At 36.4% G+C, this 20,043-nt stretch overlaps 1 protein-coding gene across 3 annotated transcripts in view; it reads right to left on the bottom strand.

Moving 5' to 3' along the window:
• ERC1 (ELKS/RAB6-interacting/CAST family member 1) overlaps positions 1–20,043 on the bottom strand; it is a 511,631-nt gene that overhangs the window by 74,855 nt on the left and 416,733 nt on the right. For 2 of the 3 annotated variants that reach the window (XM_044914971.1, XM_044914972.1), the window contains one exon: positions 5,728–5,826. In XM_044914971.1, the coding sequence (XP_044770906.1) occupies positions 5,728–5,826 (99 nt within the window). Of the gene's footprint in view, positions 1–4,167; positions 4,237–5,727; positions 5,827–20,043 lie in introns of those variants that run through there. The other variant, XM_044914973.1, reaches the window with a different exon arrangement.

Raw genomic sequence — 20,043 nt, 5'->3', positions numbered from 1 at the left:
CCTGAGCCGAAGGCAGTCGCTTAACCAACTGAGCCACCCAGGCGCCCAAGAGACACTTGTTTTAATCTGTCTTAAACGCTTGTCTTACCACTGATATAATCGCTAATTAAAAAAGAAGTTTCATAACATACTGGTTCAAATCATGTTTTGAGATGCTACAGTGCTGATTTAATAGTCATGCAACTCATTTCCAGATTTTAGTCAGCGGAATGATTTTATAACAAGACCAACTGCTAAGCTTCTTGACAAGTACATCCTTTACTTGAGGGGTCTGGTGCTAGTTTACACAAAGTGCTTCCCCAGAATGAGGTCCACAAAGAGCACATGCCATGAAAGCTATTATGCTCCAGGCTCTTCTTGATGGCTATGAACCACAGGTTACTAGGAGAAAAGTTTCCACCTGAAGGACGTTCAGTTTTCAAGTAGAAAAGATTTCTGAATTATACTCAACTCTTTTTTATTTAATATAAAACTATAGGAGCCAGATTCTATGACTTAATTATGACTTTCCTTTAAAGTCTTAACATTTCTCTCTACAATTCTTTTGTTTCTAGACACTTTTCCTATCTTCCCTTTCAAAATTTCCCTTTCTTGTACTAGTAATGCTGATATTAAAGGTAACAGCTAATTCTATGCTCTTGGTTTCAATGTAAACTTTATCTTCTCTGGACTTCATGAATTCAGAAGTTAATTAATTCAATATATACTTACTGAGCCTCTTGTATACTAGGCATTATTTTATTTTATTTTTTTTAAAGATTTTATTTATTTATTTGAGAGAGAATGAGAGAGAGCACATGAGAGTGGGGAGGGTCAGAGGGAGAAGCAGACTCCCTGCCGAGCAGGGAGCCCGATGCGGGACTCGATCCAGGGACTCCAGGATCATGACCTGAGCCGAAGGCAGTCGCTTAACCAACTGAGCCACCCAGGCGCCCCTAGGCATTATTTTAGATGATAGAAATATAAAAGCAAACATATTAAAGTCCCTGTTCCCATGGCGCCTACATTCTACTGTCAGGGAACAACAAGAAAGAAAACACAAAGTAAAAGGACAGACAGTAGCAGGGACACATTTCACATGGGTTTTCTATAGGTTGAGGGGAGAGAGAAGGGACTCTCATGCTTTCTAACTGGAGGTAACACTTGCTTTATTCTGTGTGTATCAGGAGGGTTATGACAGCAAATGTAAAGAAAGTTTCAATGAATAAATTTCTTTTATAGAAAAATTCAAGGTGTGTTCTCAAGGGAAAAAATTCCTCAGCATATAAGAGATTAAATTTTTGGTGATGAAAAGGGAGATATAATCACCAATATGTCTTAGATTATCTCTTTCACTGTCAGCTACTAGTTCCTCTTTCCAGATCACAGAAATGCCTGGGGGCCTTAACGTCACATCTAAATCCTTTTATTTATTTTTTTGCACTCTTACCTACAGAATGAGGGCACTGGACTAGATATTAATAAAAATAGTAACTAACACTTATTGAACGCTGACTACTTCCTGGAGATGGATTCAAGTTAATGATGACAACAGCAACAACAAATAATAATGGAAGCAGAGTACATGGTGGAAGCACTGTTTAATTCATTTTACATACATTAACTTAATAATCTGTCCAACAACCCTACAAAGAAGGCCATTAATAAAACCATTTTTACAGGGGACCTGGGTGGCTCAGTTGCTTAAGTGTCTGACTCTTGATTATAGCTCAGGCCAGGATCTCCAGGTTGTGAGATTGAGCTTTATGTCGGGCACTGCGCTGGGCGCAGAGCCTGTTAAGAGTCTCTCTCTCCCTCTGGCCCTCCCTCTCCCTGCACTCTCTCTCAAAAATAAATAAATAAATAAATAAATAAACCCATTTTTACAGAAAAATTGGAATTCAAAGATTGAGTTAATTTCCCGAGGCCAAAGAGAAGGTGGAGGAGTCTAGATGCAAAGCCGTGCAGTTTGGCTCCAGAGTTTATGCCTGTAACAACTCATCTGCTTCTCACAACAACCTCCATTTGAAAGACGAAGAAACTGAAGTATGGGGAGATTAAATACCTTGTCCAAAGTCACAGGCTAATACATGGTGGTGTTAGGATCTGACCAGAGGCATTCTGCTCCAAAGCCTCGACTCTTAAACATTATGTTCTACCATTTCTTGTGAAATTGCCTAGACCCCTTTCGGCTCTCTACTTCTATGATTCTCTTCAGGTCTGAGTACTGATTATATCTAGTAAGACTCATGCTTTGCTGACATATATATCGTGTTTTATAAAATGTTTTAGGCATAAAGCATTATTTACATTCTTAAGTTTGATAAGGTAAATCATCAATTTCAAAAGTTTGAAATTTTGTTAAGAAAATCTGTTCTCTAGAATTAGCAAGAAAACAAGTGAAGAAAACTAGAAATCAAGTCAAGACTTCCGCAATGTACTAGGGGTCACTCATGCATTTCTTCAGGTAAAACCCTTATGATATTATGACATTTATAGCACATTTTTGAAAATTTGAAATATCGTATCATAAAAACTCCAGTTATGGCCAGCTAATTGCAACTGCACTGTGTTAAACCAATGGCAGTTAATATTTTAGTGCAATAAGCTCAACAGTGCAATCGTTAAAAAAACAAAATTAATAGCATTTAAACTCTTACTAGGAGCTATTCTATTAGGGAAGAAAATAAAATAAAATGGAGACTTTAGGAACAAGTCTATGTGTAGGTTTAACATTTTTCTGTCTCCTGGTGAGGTTATCTACGGGCCTTCTTTCCTGTAACACTAACTTGTCTTTTCTGATTGGCTAGAAAAAGGGTATACAACAAATACAATCCTATGCATATATTTCAGGGACATGCTTCCTGCTAAGGCATGCCAAGAGGCTCCTATGTTCTGCCAAAACAGACAAGTCAGGTTCATTTAGAAGGAGGGGACTGATTCTATGTTCAACTACTGTATGGCCCCCACATCCTTCACGATGACAAATAATCACCCTTGCAGGGGGCAGTGTAGATAAATAGAATTAGCAAATGAATTTTCTCAGCTTTAGCTTTGTCTGGCATGCAACACCCTAATCCAAATAGCTTTTTGGCTGGTATACATTTTGCCTTGTACACCCACAGGATAAAGTCATTTGGAAAGTTTCCCATCTTCACAGTATGTGCCCCTTTTCACAACTTACCTCATCATCCTTCTTGGCTGTGTTTGCTAGTGAGAGGTCTACACATGTTCTCATCATTTTAAGAAGTATTAACACCAAGACACAGACTTTTCAGAGAGAACTGACTCCAAAAGAGTGAGATCACCAATAAGCAAGGGCAGTGAATCCAGGGAGTGCAAGGCCACCAATATGTGTGAACTTATTAATTGTAATCATTATTTTTTCTAAGAAAAGGATTTCCTTAGTCAAACCTCCAGGGCATCAGATCAAAGGGAGATACTGCCACAGCTGGACTATATTTTCCAGCCAGTTGGCCTGGAAAGGAGAATCTAGACAGTGTCCTGGCAACTGTTTAACACAGCAGCAATCCATAAAAGAGAGGAAGAAGAATTCTTTAGACCGATTTTTTAAAAGGTCTTCCTTTACTTCTCTTTATTTTTAAGGACAGTTTGAGAGTAATGTCAAAGCTCTAGGGGATGTCCTTGGTAGACACTCTATAAGAACCACTGACCCTGAGAATTCAGAGCATCCTTTTACAGATAGAACCAAAAGGTTTTAGTTCACAATACAATTTTTTTAAAGACATATATTTATAATTATCATAAAAAGTATATCCCAAACCTAGTGGCAGAGTATTTGATCAATTTTCTAGTTCCAGTTTGACAAAGTCACTATAAACCTTACCAGGACACTGTAAACTCACACTAGATAAGGTAGTTTATTAATAAAATCACAACAGGAGAAATTTAATTATATGCCCTGGAAGTTCTCCCAAAAATGTATAAAAAGAAATTATAAAAGTGACTATTAACACACAAAAAGAAAAAAAACCCCACAAAACCCAATCCCACTATGTCAGAAGCATAGCAATACACACAGGAATCATGTGAAAATGATAAAACAGAGGCACACCAAACAATTTCATGAATTACAGAGAAACAAGATGTGAGAATGATTGTGTAAAAAAAAAAAATTGAAAGCAAACAAACAAAAAACATTTCTATAGTTAAGGAAAGGTGTTTCTCACCGTTCTGAACAAAATGGCTGAACTAAGAGCATCTGATTGGCTATGCCCATATACCCTCCTCCTCATCCTAGGGGAGAGAGATGACAAAGGGAACAATGCCCCAGAGCAGCATGGGAATGAAAAAGAGCTGGTTAGTATTTAAAACAAAGACATAAGCATAATGTAGAAGAAAATGGTCTCTAATTTCTTGACTCTTTTTAATATTAGATTCTAACTCTTTAAATTCCCTAACCTACCCAAATTAGTAATTAGTTTGTCATTACACTTCTACTTTCCTACCCTTCCAAGATACTGTCTCTGTCCCAGGGCTGGATCTGGGCAAAATTATCAGGTTGGAGGCTTTTCTTTATTTTTGCCTTTTTTTTAAACTTTCCTCATTTCTGTTTGCTTCCCACTACTCCCAGGCATCCAATTTCTAATATTTATTCATTATCAAAACCTGTTTCAAGGAAAGGATCTAATACTCATCTTATATACACTGGCATAAATTTAATTCTGGGTATCAAGAACAGGCAGAGATAGCAAAATCATTTCTTGGCAAAGAAAGACGGTTGACATCAGGCAGACAGTTCTGCATTCTGCCTACATTAAGATTGGTATTGTTTTCCCTCTAAAATATAAGGCTTGCCTCAACTGGCTTAGTAAATGTCATCATACTGTGACTATACCTTCTGAATCTTAGAAAAAATTGCAATTTGGATATTACTGCTGTTTACATCTGCAATATTTCTTCTTCTAAGATAATGTCATGGCTATCATTCAGTGGAGATGTTTAGTGGGGGAGTTTCCCTTGGCTCTTTAGTCATATGGATGTAATTACTTAACTATTATTTTTTTTCCTTCTGCTATATATTTTAAGATTGAGTGTGACAGAGATGTTGAAATCTGATTTTTGGCACTGGGATATGAGGTAATCTGTTCACCACTCTCCCCCATCCATCATTTTCAAGATCTTGGGAGAGCTCCCTTCTTTCAAAAGAGTGGAGTTGAATATGGTTCCCTTCAGACTCATCAATGCCTCTTTTGCACTGCTGAGAAGTTGAAGGCAACAATTTTCCTTGAGAATAACATATACTGGAGGGATTAACCAAGGAAATGGAAGAGAAGAAATTTTCACTCTTAATAATAGGTGATGATGAGAGATTTAAAAATTTGCAATTAAACAACAGTTATCTCTAAACAGAATTGTGTCTTATTGAGCTCACAAGGAACAAGTCTTTTTTTTTTTTAAATAAGGCATTGTTTTAATAAGAAAAGTAGGACACTTACAAATTAGTATGTATCTCTGAGATTAATTTTTTTCTCAACCAATTCAAGGATTCCTTATAGTCCTCAAATCTTTTGAGTATCTCCTCTTAAAATATTCAGAATCATCTACCACCACCTTCCTGTACAGAAATTGAATCTATGTTTAAAAACAGGAGTGAAGGAGATTTCAGAAATTAATTATTTATTTTTATTTTTCTAACTTATACTCCGGAATTTGTAACATGCTAGTATAAGACACATGAAAATAAAAGCACATTTGTTTTTATAAAACATTCAAGAACAGTCTTACCTGGTCTGGGGAGGGTTTATGATTGGTTTGATTGGAATGGGAGGATTTAAAGTGGTCATCCTCATAGTTGTCGGCCATTAGCTTCATTCGATTTTGTGTCTAAGAAGAAATGATTCATGAAGTTAAACTGAGATAAAATTTCTATGATACACTGTAAAGTAACAAGTCTTTTAAAAATGTCATTAGAAATAATAAAACTAATTCTGTCTGAAATAAAATTAAACATAGGATTTCTGAAGATATCAGGGAAAAGAAATTAGGCACTGCTCTGAACTGAATTGTGTACCCCTTCCCTACCCCACCCCACATTCATGCTGAAGCCCTAACCCTCAACGTAACTATATCCGGCTAGAGTCTTTAGGAGGTAATTAAGGTTAAATGAAGTCCTAAGGGTGGGGCCCTAATCTGATAGGACTGTGGCCTTGTAAGAAGAGAAAGAGATCATTCTCATTCTCTCTCATTCTCAGTCACTTTTTCTCTCTCTCTCTCCCTTTTTTCTCTTTCCCTCCCTCCCCGCCATGGGAGGAGACGGTAAGAAGTTGGCTTCTGCAAGCCAGGAAGAGAGCTTGCACCAGGAACTGAATCAGCTGGCACCTTGGTCTTGGACTTCCTAGCCTCCGGACTGGGCTTTAAGCCATCAAGTCTATGGTATTTTGTTATGGCAGCCCAAGCAAACTAAGACAGGCACCTAAATTAGTACAGAAATTTTGAGGGAAAGAGTAATCTTCTCAAATCAAGCCCTTTATGCAGTGCTTGCTTTATTTTTTAAAATAGAGACTGGATTATACCATACCTAGGATAGGACTCTATAACTGTTTTTTCACTTCAGGATATGTAGGACTCATATTTCCATGTTACAATAAGAACTACTCATTTTTTAAACAACTATTCCATTTTGGGGGATGTTATATAACATACAGACCATAAATACTGGGGAAAAAAAGTTATCATTATCCGTAAATGAAATGATTATATGCCTAGAAAATCTAAGAGAATCAACTGAAAAACTGTTACAACTTATAATAAAGTTCAGTAAGATGATCAGACAGAAGCTACATACATAAAATGCAATAGCTTTTCTTAACACCATCAATAAACATTCGGGTTTTCAAAATTAGTCAGAGATTCTGAAACTCTTCTCTTCAACACTAGGCTAGAAGATTATTATCCCATTGTCTTTTCTCCATGTTTACCAAAAAGGACTGGATTGGATATTCTGTGTGATTGGTTAATACAAGACCTGAATAAATGAATGAATACATAAAAGAAAAAATATATATACATACATAAATGTATTATGTATAAGGATAAATAGCAATATAAATGTAGAGGCTGCTTTTAGGCAACAGGCTTGAGCAATGGAACTTGAGTAAGATGAAAGGGCACAGCGACCACCACGCTGATGCAAACAGGCTCAGTAAGCGACCCACCCTGAAAGAGCCACAGGCCGTAACTAACCAATGTGCTACGTACAACCAGGCACGGTTAACCAAAAAAGGGAAAATTCAATACGTTCCCATAACTCCTCACTCTGCCCTATAACTGGTCCCTCACCACGGCCTTGTTGCAGGCAGTCTCTCCTTCTCTGTCCTGCCTGCTGCTCCCTTGCAGTGTATTCAATAAACGTCTATCTTCTTTGTTCTGCCTTGGGTGAAATCTTTCACTGCCTGTGCCACTGGCTCCCCCATCTGATCAGGGTGCCCCACAATTAATATATGTGTATATATACACATACATACACACTTTGTACACCAAACAATTCAGAAAATGAAGGGTAGACTATGCATAAAACTAAATAGCAATATATTGCACTAACAAAATATAGTTAAAACCTAAAGTTTTAAAGCATTGAAAATAAACTTCCTAATATTATGTGATTTAAAAATGTTCACTGTAGATAATCTGAAAAATTAAAAAAAAATGACCTATAAATCCCTCTCTGATAAGTAATAATCAGTCTTACTATTTAGGTGTATCCATTCAGCCTCTTCCCTATAAACATAAAAAGTGGCATACTCTTCTGATTTTTTCCCTATTTCTTCCCTATTTCTACTATAATATGGTATTTTTTTTTAAAGATTTTTATTTATTTGACAGAAAGAGAGAGAGAACAAGCAGGGGGAGCAGCAGAGGGAGAGGGAGAAGCAGGTTCCCCACTGAGCAAGGAGGTGGGGCTCAATCTCAGGAGCCTGGAATCACAACCTGAGCTGAAGGCAGACACTTAACCGACTGAGCCACCCAGGTGCCCCTACAATAGGTATTTAAAAAAAAAAAAAAGATTTCTTTATTTATTTTAGAGAGAGAGCACGTGTGCAAGAGAGCAGGGTTGGGGGGAGGGGCAGAGAGAGACAGAGTCTTAAGCAGACTCCACACGCTGAGCATGGAGCCTGATGCAGGGCTTGATCTCATGATCCTGGATCACAATCTGAGCCAAAACCAAGAGTCGGATGCTTAACTGACTGTGCCACCTAGGTGCCCCCGATATAGTATTTTAAAAATTACTATTATTTTATAGTATATTTTGATAGCTGGTACAATAAGTTGTCCTTCCCCTCTACCAATTCCCTTTTGTCAAAATTTGATTGGGTATCTTGAACACATTTTCTTTCCTAGATTAAAAGCACTTTGATTAGTTCCATGAGAAAGTTTATTTAAAGCAATTTTTCCTTGGTATTTTTTCATATGATAATGCCTGAGTAAGGGCTTTAGAGGCACACTGCCTGGATCTGAATTCTAGTTCTGCTCTATCTGCTCTGAGTTTGGGGAAGCTACCTAAATGCTCTGAGCCTCAGTTTATTCACCTTTAAAATGAGGATAACAATACTTTCTCCTTATAAGACTGTTATGAGGATCAACTGAGTTAATACAATCACTTAGAAAGGTGGCATAAAATAGACACCCAATATATTTTAGCTATCACCATCACTATGAACATACTTTATCATGCCATTAAATATTATTCTATAGTCTGTTGAAGATGGCAGCAGAACCCCTCAGCAAAACACAGAACCACCTGTGGGAAGCAGCACAAGGCCTACACTGGTTGCCTAACTTGCTTACACAAAGCTCCACCCCCCTGTGCTTAGGCAGGACTGACCTTCTCAGTCAAGCCTGTCTCAGTCCCAGTGCAGTGGGTCCCTCCCCCAAAAGTCCAGTACAAACCCCTACCACACCACATCTCTTGACCAGAGAGTTCTGCAGGGCCTCGGTTCCAGTGGAGTTGTTGTCAGGTCTCATTTCACAAGTAGATCAGAGTACACCTGGTTAAAACTTGCCAAACAATGAATCATGGAACACTACATCAAAAACTAATCATGTAATGTATAGTAATTAACATAACAACAACAAAAAAGAATAAACTAAAAAACAGAACAAAACAAAAACTTGCCATATTCAGGGCAGGAGAGCCTTTGCAGACCACTGGCCTGAAGGATAGAGCAGCCAAAACACAAGAGCAGAGCACATGCAGCACACACCAGAGACACTCCCTGAAGCACCAGGCCTGGTGCCTACATGGTCTCTTCTTCATAAGGCCATTACTCTCAGGAGCAGGAGACATAACCAGCTTTTCTGATACACAGAAGAAGGCAGAGACTTAGACAAAATGCCATGACAGAGAAATTTATCCTAAATGAAAGAACAAGATAAGGCCAGGGCCAGAGATCTAGGTGAAACAGATCTAAGTAACTGGTCTGATGGAGAACTTAAAGCAACAATCATAAGGATACTCACTGGGTTTGAGAAAAGAATAGAAGACATCAGTGAGACCCTTACCACAGAGATAAAAGAGTTAAAAAAGAATCAATAAGAGATGAAGAATGCAATAAACAAGATTGGAAACAGGCTAATGCAATGAACAGCAGGCTGAAGAAGCAGAGTAATGAATTACTGACCTAGAAGACAAAGTAATGGAAGATAATGAAGTGGAACAAAAGAGAGAAGGAAGAATTATGCCACACGAGAAAAGACTTAGGAAACTCTGTGACTCCATCAAATGCAGTTAACATTCGTATTATAGGAGTCCCAGAAGAAGAGTGAGAAAGGGGCAGAAAATTTATTTCAAGAACAGCAGAAAAAAAAGAAAGAAAGAATAGCAGAAAACTTACCTAATCTGGGGAGGGAAAAAGACATCCAGATCCAGAAGGCCCAGAGATCTCCCATCAAATCAATAAAAGCAGGCCAACACCAAGACACATTGTAATTAAATTTGCAAAATATAGTGGCAAAGAAGAAAATCTTAAAAGCAGCAAGACAAAAGAAGTCCTTAACTTACAAGGGAAAACCCATAAGGCTAGCTGGAGATTTCTCAACAAAAACTTGGCAAGCCAGAAGGGATTGACATGATATATTCAAAATGCTGAAGGAGATAAATCTGCAGCTGAGAATACTCTATCCCCAAAGCTGTCATTTAGAATAGAAGGAGAGAGAAAGAGTATCCCAGACAAACAAAAACTAAAGAAGTTAGTGACCACTTAACCAGCCCTGCAAGAAACATTAAACACTCTGAGTGCAAAGGAGAGACCAAAAGTGACAAAAACAAGAAAGGATCAGAGAAAATCGCCAGAAACAACAACAAAACAAGTAATAAAATGGGAATAAATACATATTTATCAATAATTACTTTTTTCCTATTTCTTGGATTCAAGTTTCATGATTCAGTCTTGGTAACTTGTGAGGTTTTAGGAATTATCTGTTTTTTTTTTCCCCCTAAGCTATTTGATTTGTTAGTATATATTTATTTACAGTAATCTGTTATCACACTATGTATTTCTGTGGTTATCTGCTGTATTATTTTCTCTTCCATTTCTCATTTTGGTTTTTGAGTCTTCTTTTTTGTCTTAGCAAATGTAGTTAAAGCATTACAAATTTTATTTTTTTGAAAAACTGGCCATTACTTTCAATGTTATGTTATTGTTTACTCTGGTTTCTATTTTATTTAGTTCTGATTTTTCTTTGTTATTTCCTTCCTCTACTAAATTTTAGCCAAGTTTCTTCTTTTTCTAGTTCCTTGTGGTGTAATGTTAGCTGTTTATTTGAATTTTTTTCTTAATACAAGCATTTATAGCAAAAATTTCACTTTAACATCTGCTTTGGTGTATCCTCCCAAAAAGGAGTACATTATTGTGATGAGCACAGACTAATGTACAGAATTATTATTTTTAAAAAAGGTTTATTTGAGAGAGAGAGCGTGTACGTGTATTGAGTGGGGGGAGGGGCAGAAGGAGAGGGAAAGAGAGAACCAACTATCCGCTAAGTGCAAAGCCCAGATGCGGGGCTCCATCTAATGATCCCGAGAGATCATGACCTGAGTTGAAATCAAAAGGCAGATGCTCAACTGACTGAGCCACACTGCCGCCCCTGTATAGAATTAAATCATTATATTGCATACCTGAAACTAATGTAACACTGTATGTTAATCATATTCAATAAAATAAAAAAATAGAAAAAAATAAGGAAAAATGAACATTTAAAAAATTTAATGTATTTTTTTTATTATTTTAAGGTTTTATTTATTCATTTGAGAGAGAGAGAGAAAAAAAGAGAGAGAAGGAGAGCGCAGAGGGAAAGGAAGAGGGAGAAGCAAACTCCCTGCCGAGCAGAGAGCCTGACATGGGGCTCGATCCCAGGACCCCAAGATCATGACCTGAGCCAAAGGCAGATGCCCAACCAAATGACACACCCAGGCACCCCTAAATAATGTATTTTAAAAGTGACTTATGAATTAAAGAAGAGGTAATCATAATGGAAATTGCTATTTATAGTCAACAAAAAATGAATATACAATATACCAAAACTTGAGAATACAACTTAAAGTAGTTCTTAGATGAAAATTTATAACCTCAAACAACCTCTGAATACCCTTATTTAAAGAAAATGTTAAAGGGTGCCTGGGTGTGCAGTGGGTTAAGCATCTGACTCTTGGTTTCAGCTCAGGTCGTGATCTCAGGGTCGTGAGATGGAGCCCCCGAGTCCGGCTCCATGATCAGCGTGGAGTCGGCTTGAGGTTTTCCATCTCCCTCTGCTTCTCCTCCATCCCGCCACGCTCACATTCGCACTCTCTAATAAATAAATAAATAAATCTTTAAAAAAATAAAAAATGAAAAAATTAAGACTGAAAATAAGTAAGTTTAGCCTAAAGTAAATTGAAGAAACAAAGATAAAGGCAAATATTAGTGAATATTAGGTTCACTAATATAAAAATCAGGTTCTTTGAAATTAATAATAAGTGTCCAGCAAAGCATATCAAGGAAAAAAAGACAAACACATACTAGAAGGGACCAAAATAGGATGGCATTTTAAAAATCATCAAATACTACATGTATGCGAATACATTTAAATACTTAGGTAAAGGGGATACTTTTCTTAAAAAACAACTTACCAAAAATGATGCAAAAAGAAATATTAAATATTAATAAATCAATAGTTAATGAAGAACTCTCTCCTCATTTCACTAGAGAGCGAACATTCTGTGTAATGGCAAAAGTTTTGAAGTGAATACATTAAATTGAGGGACAAAAAGGGCTATCTTTTACCACTGCTCTTATTCAACATTATAATGAAAGTCCCAGCCTGGGCAATAACTCATTAAAAATGTGAGTTATGAAATTTTTAAGTCAGCAGGCTGACATGCTAATTATATTAAACTTATTCTTGGAATGAAGGGGGAAAAAGGAGAGACAGACAAGTAAGAAACAGACTCTTAACTACAGAGAAAAAATTGATGTTTATCAGAGGGGAGGTGTATGGGGGATGGGTGAAATAGGTGATAAGGATTAAAGAGTACTTACCATGATGAAAAAAAATTGAATGCAAAAAAAAAATTCTTAAATGTAATTTTAACTGGCTGCATAGTATTCAGTTGAATGGATGTTAATGAGTTTCGTATCGTTGGACATTTAGGTTCTCCACATTTTTACCTAATAATACATGCACATTACTCAGTTGTTTCCTCCCTCCAGAAAATGACAGCAAAGAAAATACTTATCAAAAATTGTCTGGGATAGCCAAATTTCTCTTTTCTGAGATGATTTAGGGTGACCTTGAAAATATGTAAGGTAATTTTTCTCATGTTATGTGGTATTGCATGACAAATGGAAAGTTTTCTGCAAAGTGGGTCTTGGGGAAGGGGACAAAGGGAGGAAAGGGCAAAGAGGTGTACCCAGAAAGTGAGCAAAACATTTGCACATCATTCGTATGGTCAAGAAACTTTTCCATGTTGCTTTTAGTAGTAATGCACAGTGAAAATATACTTGATTAGTTATTTTCCTAGAACATGTCATACTTAATCTTTAATATGTGATACCTAGTTTAAGTTTAAAAACTTAAAAAGAAGTACTATGGGGTGCCTGGGTGGCTCAGTCAGTCAAGTGTCTGTCTGCCTTTGGCTTGGGTCATGATCCCAGGGTGCTGGGATCAAGCCCTGTGTTGGGCTCCCTGCTCAGCAGTGAGTCTGCTTCTCCCTCTCCCTCTGCTGTTCCCCCTGCCTGTGCTCTCTCTCTCAAATAAATAAACAGAATCTTAATTAAAAAAAAATGTAGCAGCTTGCAATAGGAGCCATTCATGTAAAAAAAAATAAATAAAAACTTAAAAAGAGGTACTAATAAAGCACACACAAATCCACTTTTAAGGCAGAAGGTATTTCAAATATTTCTTAGGAGGGAGTATGAAATCCTCCCAAAGGAACTGATCACAGTAGACAGATAAGACCAAAGATTACTTATTTGATACATGTAAGTGAATGAAGAAATAGTCATAAGAACTTAGTTCACCATTTCCAGAAGACATGAAGGTGATTAAAGTTTAGTGTTTCTACATCTAGTGTTCAGAAATTTGAAGTTTGTTCCCTGAATCGTCATGAGGTTGAGCTCTAAAATACTGACCGCTCATGGAGCATTAGAAATTATAGATTGTAGGACTCTGTGCTCTTAAGGAGCTCTTGTACTACGCTCTTCTGAACATAAGACCAACAAGCAAAAGGAGTAATCCTTCATGTTTTACTGACATGAAACATACTTTACATCCAGATATTTTCCCTCTTGAACCATGCCACGTGCATGTGCAGATAGTTGAATTCCCCTGATCTGATCCAATGACATAATAAGACTCTCTGAAGAAAGTAAGGGAAAGAAAAGGGAAGGAACTTACTAAAATAAACTTCTTTAGTTGTAAATGCCTATCTATGTATACAGGCATACACACCCTCTCAGAGGAAAAGGAGTTCATTGTTTATTCTGTAATCCTTTCTCTAAGATGTCAGTGCTCAAACAAGGTGTTAGAGAAACCGTATCAGAGAAAACCTAACCATGTTAGAGAAAAATACTTAGTTAGGGTAAGAAATGGTGTATGTTAGTTATCCAAACCCAGGTATTTAAAGAAAAGGTTTGAATTCCAGTCTTTAAGATTTTCTCTAGTTCCCTAATCTTTGCTTTTCAGTTTGTGCTATTGTTATTAAGCTATCTAAATAGTTTCAGAAATAATAATAGTTGGAAATATTCTGAGATATTTTAGAAAGCATATTGTGAATAAATTTTACCCTTACTAATTTAGGTTATTCCATTTATAATTATCTTAAGAAAATATTAAAATTACTTCTGCATACATTTGTTAAACCTTGGAAATAATTTTATCACAGTGAATTGTAATTAAACTTTAATTAGTTATATTGGTATTTGATATACAAAATGAAAAAAGCATAATCCCTAAGAAGTTCAGTTAGGTGTGTCAGATTCAGTGCTTGTTATACATTTATTTATTTAAAGGTTTTATTTATTTATTTGTCAGAGAGAAGGAGAGACAGAGAGCATGCACAAGCACGGGGAGTGGCAGGCAGAGGCAGAAGGCGGCTCCCCACTGAGCAAGGAGCCCGACTCGGGACCCGATCCCGAGCTGAAGGCAGACGCTCAACCAACTGAGCCACCCAGGTGTCCCACTTGTTATACATCTAACACAATCTCAACAAATTACCCTTGAGCTTTGTTCTAAACTTCATATCATGAAAAAATATAAATTAGTCATTAACATTCTTTTTTAAAAAATATTTTATTTATTTATTTTTTTTTAGTAATCTCTACATCCAACGTGGGGCTCAACCCCACAATCCCGAGATCAAGAGTTGCATGCTCTACTGACTGAGCCAGCCAGGGGCCCCAGTCATTAATTATTCTTGAGTTGTGCTATATATTTCTTTCTTTATACACAAATGACTAAAGATTATCTTTGTAGCCAGGACAGTTTGTTTTCCACCCGTTGAACAGCTTTGAGAAGAACAATGTGAGGCAGTGCAGTATGAAGAGGGAGGCAATAAGATTAGAAGGAATATTTGTACTGAATTTAGCCCAACAGCTGTCACAGTCAGATTACATTTTATTTTCTCAACTGGTGTTCAAGTTCTATAACAGGAAAATGTATCTTCCACTGATTTTGTTTTGATTCTTAAATCAGTTTGGTAGTTTAATTTTGGTGGTCTTGATTAGTATTTTCAGTTTACTGATGGAATCTTGAAGTTTATTATCCTCAAACATTATTATACCTCAGGAAAAATAAAACCATAAAGAATCTCAGCTGCAGTGACCCGAACCGACCAATTCTCCCCATCACTGCCATGCTATTTTTAAATATTTAACTATTCTTCCGAATATTTTTGTACATTTATGTGTAAAAGAGTTTTTAACAGTAAAGGCAGTCTATCTCCTACTCCTGACAGTTCCTTTTTAAGTTTCTTATGTGTACCACCAAAGATTTCCTGACATTCCATGGCTATGTAATGGCACAGCCATGTGCGTGCACACACGTTTCCCTCTAACAAATGGGAGCATATTCTATTCATTGTCCTGAACTATTTTTTTTCCATCTAACTCTATCCTGAAGAGCCTTCTGTATCAGTAAATAAAGAGCTGCCTCGTTCTCTTTGCTGACTTGTTGATGCAGATTTAGATTATTTCTAATATTTTGCTGTTATAAACAATGTTGTAAAGAATAATCTTGTACATGTGGAAACTGACAAATTTGAATTGATTAAACTAAGTATCATTAGGTTTTATACCACTCTTCCTCCAAATAATAGCTTTCCCCCCAAGGTGAAAAGCCTAAATCTGTCTGGTCATATGGCTGGAATGTTAGAAAGTCCAGGTTCCCAAGATACATACCTGGTTTCACCCAAAGGTAAGGAAGGGTGAGAATGGATAAAAACACCCATATGTCTAATGGACTTTTACTTAATTTAAATAAAGACCAATGAACAATGATGGCGTAAAAAATGTATACACCTGGTAGAAAAATGTATTCCTATTTGATATGGAAAGGTCAATATATTCAAGTATCTTATTTGGACCCATTTTATTATTTCTGAGGTTTATGGAAATAATGATATAAGTGTATATTATGTTCTCATTATTGATAAAACATCTAAGAGTTATAGTTGCAGGCTCTGTTGACCAGCCTAAAAAAGGTTTCTTAATCCTTCAACAGAGATGGAAAGGGACAGCAGATTAAATCACTGTTAAAGCTATTATACTTGTGACAAATGGAAGTAGGACAGAGGTAGTTTGTGAGACTCCTTATGAATCAGAAATTGTTCTTCCAAACTGTTGTTATTTTCTTTACCCTGTTTCTTCGTATCAGTGTGGCAACTTCATGAAAACACAAAAAGGACAGCATATGTCAAACATATCACCATACAGAAGTACTGAGAGCTCCCCGCTCCTTCCCCACCACTCCACGTGTAACTCTCCACTTGCTGTTTCTTATCTCCATGAATGTAGTCATTATTCCCTGAGTTGCTCAATCTAAAAATCTCAGAATCATTCTAGACTCCTCCTTTTTCACTAATGTCTATATCCAATTAAGCCACAAAGCCCTGGTGATCCTGCTTCCAAATATTTCCCCTGTAATTAACTGTCCAGTTTCATCTATATTACCACTGGTGTACTCTTTTATTGCTTCTTCTAAATTGTTGTCACAGTTATCTTCCTAATACTATCCTGCTTAAAAAAAAAAAAAAATCTATCCACTGGCCCTCACAGTGAACAACACACCAAACGCCTTCACTGTCTGACCACATCATACCACTCCAGCCTCATTTTCCTAAGGCTTCTTCATAATATATTGAGATTATCCCTTTTTCCCATTGGCTCTGAATCTAAATATTAAACCATCCCAAATTCCTAAGATAAAACTGCACTTTGTGTAATATTTTTACACATTGTTGAATTTGCTCATATTTTATTTAGAATTTTTGCATCTACATTCATAGGTAATATTGGCCTATGATTTTTTCTTTTTTTTTTTTAAAGATTTTATTTATTTATTTATTTGAGACAGAGAGAATGAGAGAGAGAGAGAGCACATGAGAGGGGGGAGGGTCAGAGGCAGAAGCAGGCTCCCTGCCGAGCAGGGAGCCCGATGCGGGACTCGATCCAGGGACTCCAGGATCATGACCTGAGCCGAAGGCAGTCGCTTAACCAACTGAGCCACCCAGGCGCCCCCTATGATTTTTTTCTATTTGTCTGCATTTTTAGCATTTAGTTATGCTAAACTCATGAAATGAATCAGGGAACTTTCCTTTATTTGTATTCTTCAGAATTTTTTTTTTTTAAAGATTTTATTTATTTATTTATTTGACAGAGAGAGAGACAGCGAGAGAGGGAACACAGGCAGGGCGAGTGGGAGAGGGAGAAGCAGGCTTCCCACCGAGCAGGGAGCCCGATGCGGGGCTCGATCCCAGGACCCTGGGATCATGACCTGAGCTGAAGGCAGACGCTCAATTATTTGCTGTTTGCTGTCTGGTGGAACTTACCTCTAAAAACAGCCAGGCTTTGTATCTACTACTAAGAAGATTTTAAGTTGATTTAAATTTGTTAGTTTCAAGAACTGCTCAGAGCAAAGGAAAGAGAGAGAGAGAAACCAAGAAACAGATTCTTACTACAAGAGAACAAACTGCTAGAGGGGAGATGGTCGGGGGATGGGGACTAAAGAGCACACTTATAATGAGCACTGGTTTGGTATGGAAGTATTGAGTCACTATATTGTACACCTGAAACTGATATAACACTGTTTTAACTATACTGGAATTAAAACAAAAAACTTCAAAAACACCAAAACTGCTCAGGTTTGGTGAGTTACAGGTTGTCATACCATTCTTCCTATTTTCCTATGATTTTAAAAGTCTCTTTTGTAGCTGGAGATGTGTCTCCTTTGCCTTTCCCAAATATTGTTTATCTATATCTGTTTTTTTCTTAAACAATCTGACCTCCTATCTTTCATTTCCAATTAAGTCATTAAACTCTATTTTGTAAGTCTTCTCCAAGAACCGACTTTTGTTTTCATTAACCTTCTCTAAGGTTTGTTTTGTTTCATTAATTTCTGTTTTTATTTCCTTTCTTGTTTTGTTTTGTTGTGTGGGAGGGGGGAGATTTGTTCTGATATCTTTTTAAATTTGAGTGATGCTAGCTATTAATTTTTAATCTTTTCATTTATGCATTTAAGGGTATTAATTTTCCAAGAACTACTTTACCAGCACCCCACATTTTGTTATGTAGTATTTTCATTGTTCCTCTAAATATTTTGCAATTTCCCTTAGGATTTATACTTCGACTCATGATGAAAATGAGCTTTAACATTTCCAAATGTGTGGTATTTATTGTTATTATTGATTTTTAACTATACTGCATTATATTCAGAGAACTTGATCAGAATACAGTATAAACTCATAAGCATTTGTTGGTCTTGTTCTAAGATTTAGTATGAGATCACTTTTTATAAATGTTTCATGTGTGCTTCTAAAGAATGTATGTTTTCTAATTGTTGGGTCCAGGATTCTATATGTACACACAGATAAAGACTGTTAACTGTGTTTTTTATGTCCTTCTTAGTTTTTTCATGTTTGCTCTGTTAAATTTCTCAACATGATTGTAAACTTGGGAATTTCTCTTTTTAGGTGACAGTGTTCTTAGGTCCATAGAGCTTTACGTCTGTTATATCTTTCAGGTGAATTATTCCATTTGTAATTATAATAAATATTTTTATACCTAATTTTGCTTTTCTGCTTTAAAGCCTGTCTTGTCCAATAATCATAGAGCTCTACTGGCTTTCTTTTGGTCAGTATATGCCCAGCATATTTTATTTTATTTTTTAAAGATTTTATTTATTTATTTGACAGAGAGAGACACAGTGAGAGAGGGAACACAAGCAGGGGGAGTGGGAGAGGGAGAAGCAGGCTTCCCGCCGAGCAGGGAGCCCGATGTGGGGGCTCCATCCCAGGACCCTGGGATCATGACCTGAGCCAAAGGCAGATGCCCAACGACTGAGCCACCCAGGCTCCCCTGCCCAGCATATTTTTAAAAAATCATTGAACTCTCCTTCATTCTGTATCATTTTGTTTTAGATATGTTTCTCAAAAATAGCATATTCATTCATTCATTCATTCATTCATTCATTCTTTATTCATTCATTCAACAAATACTAGATGTCTGACATTGTTCTAGGTGCTGTGATAAAGCTCCTTCCCTCATGGAGCTTACATTTTAAAGAATATTGGCTGAAGTTAAAAATAGCCTACAGCTAGATTTTGTATTTTTTCATCTTTCTTCAATAAAATTTAACTTATTTATCTTTACTGTATTACTGATACATTTAGATTTATTTTTAACATAATTTTTTATTTAATTTAACATAATTTTAATTTAACATAAACTTAATTTTAACATAAATTTTTGATAACATATAGGTATTTTTCCTACTCTCTTTCTTGACTTAAGGTGAATGGATGAAGAAAATTTTTATTCAGTGTTTTCCTTCATTATTTTGAAATTTTACACTCTATTTCTTTTACTTTACTGCTTATTTATAATACTTGACAAGTATCACAAAGTTATTGCATCTTTATTCTCCTTCCTTAATAATATGAACACTTGGGGCAATCTGTCATTGTTACTAAATTAACGTTTTATGCTCAAAGCTTATTGAGATTTGCCTACACATTCATTCTCCACCCCCCCACCCCCACCACCCCGCACTGCTTCTGGCATCTCACCTAATTTCTTCTTTACTGAAGTAGCTCATTTTTAAATGAGGGAGCATGAGTAATAAACTCTCTCAGCATCTGTCTGAAAATATTATTTCATCCATACTTTCGGGTGCAGAATTTTAGATTTGCAATTACTTTTCCTCAACACTTTGAAGATATTTATCAACTCACTCTCTTATGCCTTTTATTGATTCTATTGAATCTATTGACAAATTCTTGTATCCTTGTAGGTAATCTGCCTGTTCTTCCTGGTTGCTTGTAACAGGTCTTTCTCTTCGACATTCTGCAGTTTC

This window comes from Neomonachus schauinslandi, chromosome 5, assembly GCF_002201575.2.
Source record: "Neomonachus schauinslandi chromosome 5, ASM220157v2, whole genome shotgun sequence".
Taxonomy (NCBI): domain Eukaryota; kingdom Metazoa; phylum Chordata; class Mammalia; order Carnivora; family Phocidae; genus Neomonachus; species Neomonachus schauinslandi.
The sequence above is the reverse complement of the archived record's forward strand: the minus strand, read 5'-3'. Positions and strand labels throughout refer to the sequence as shown.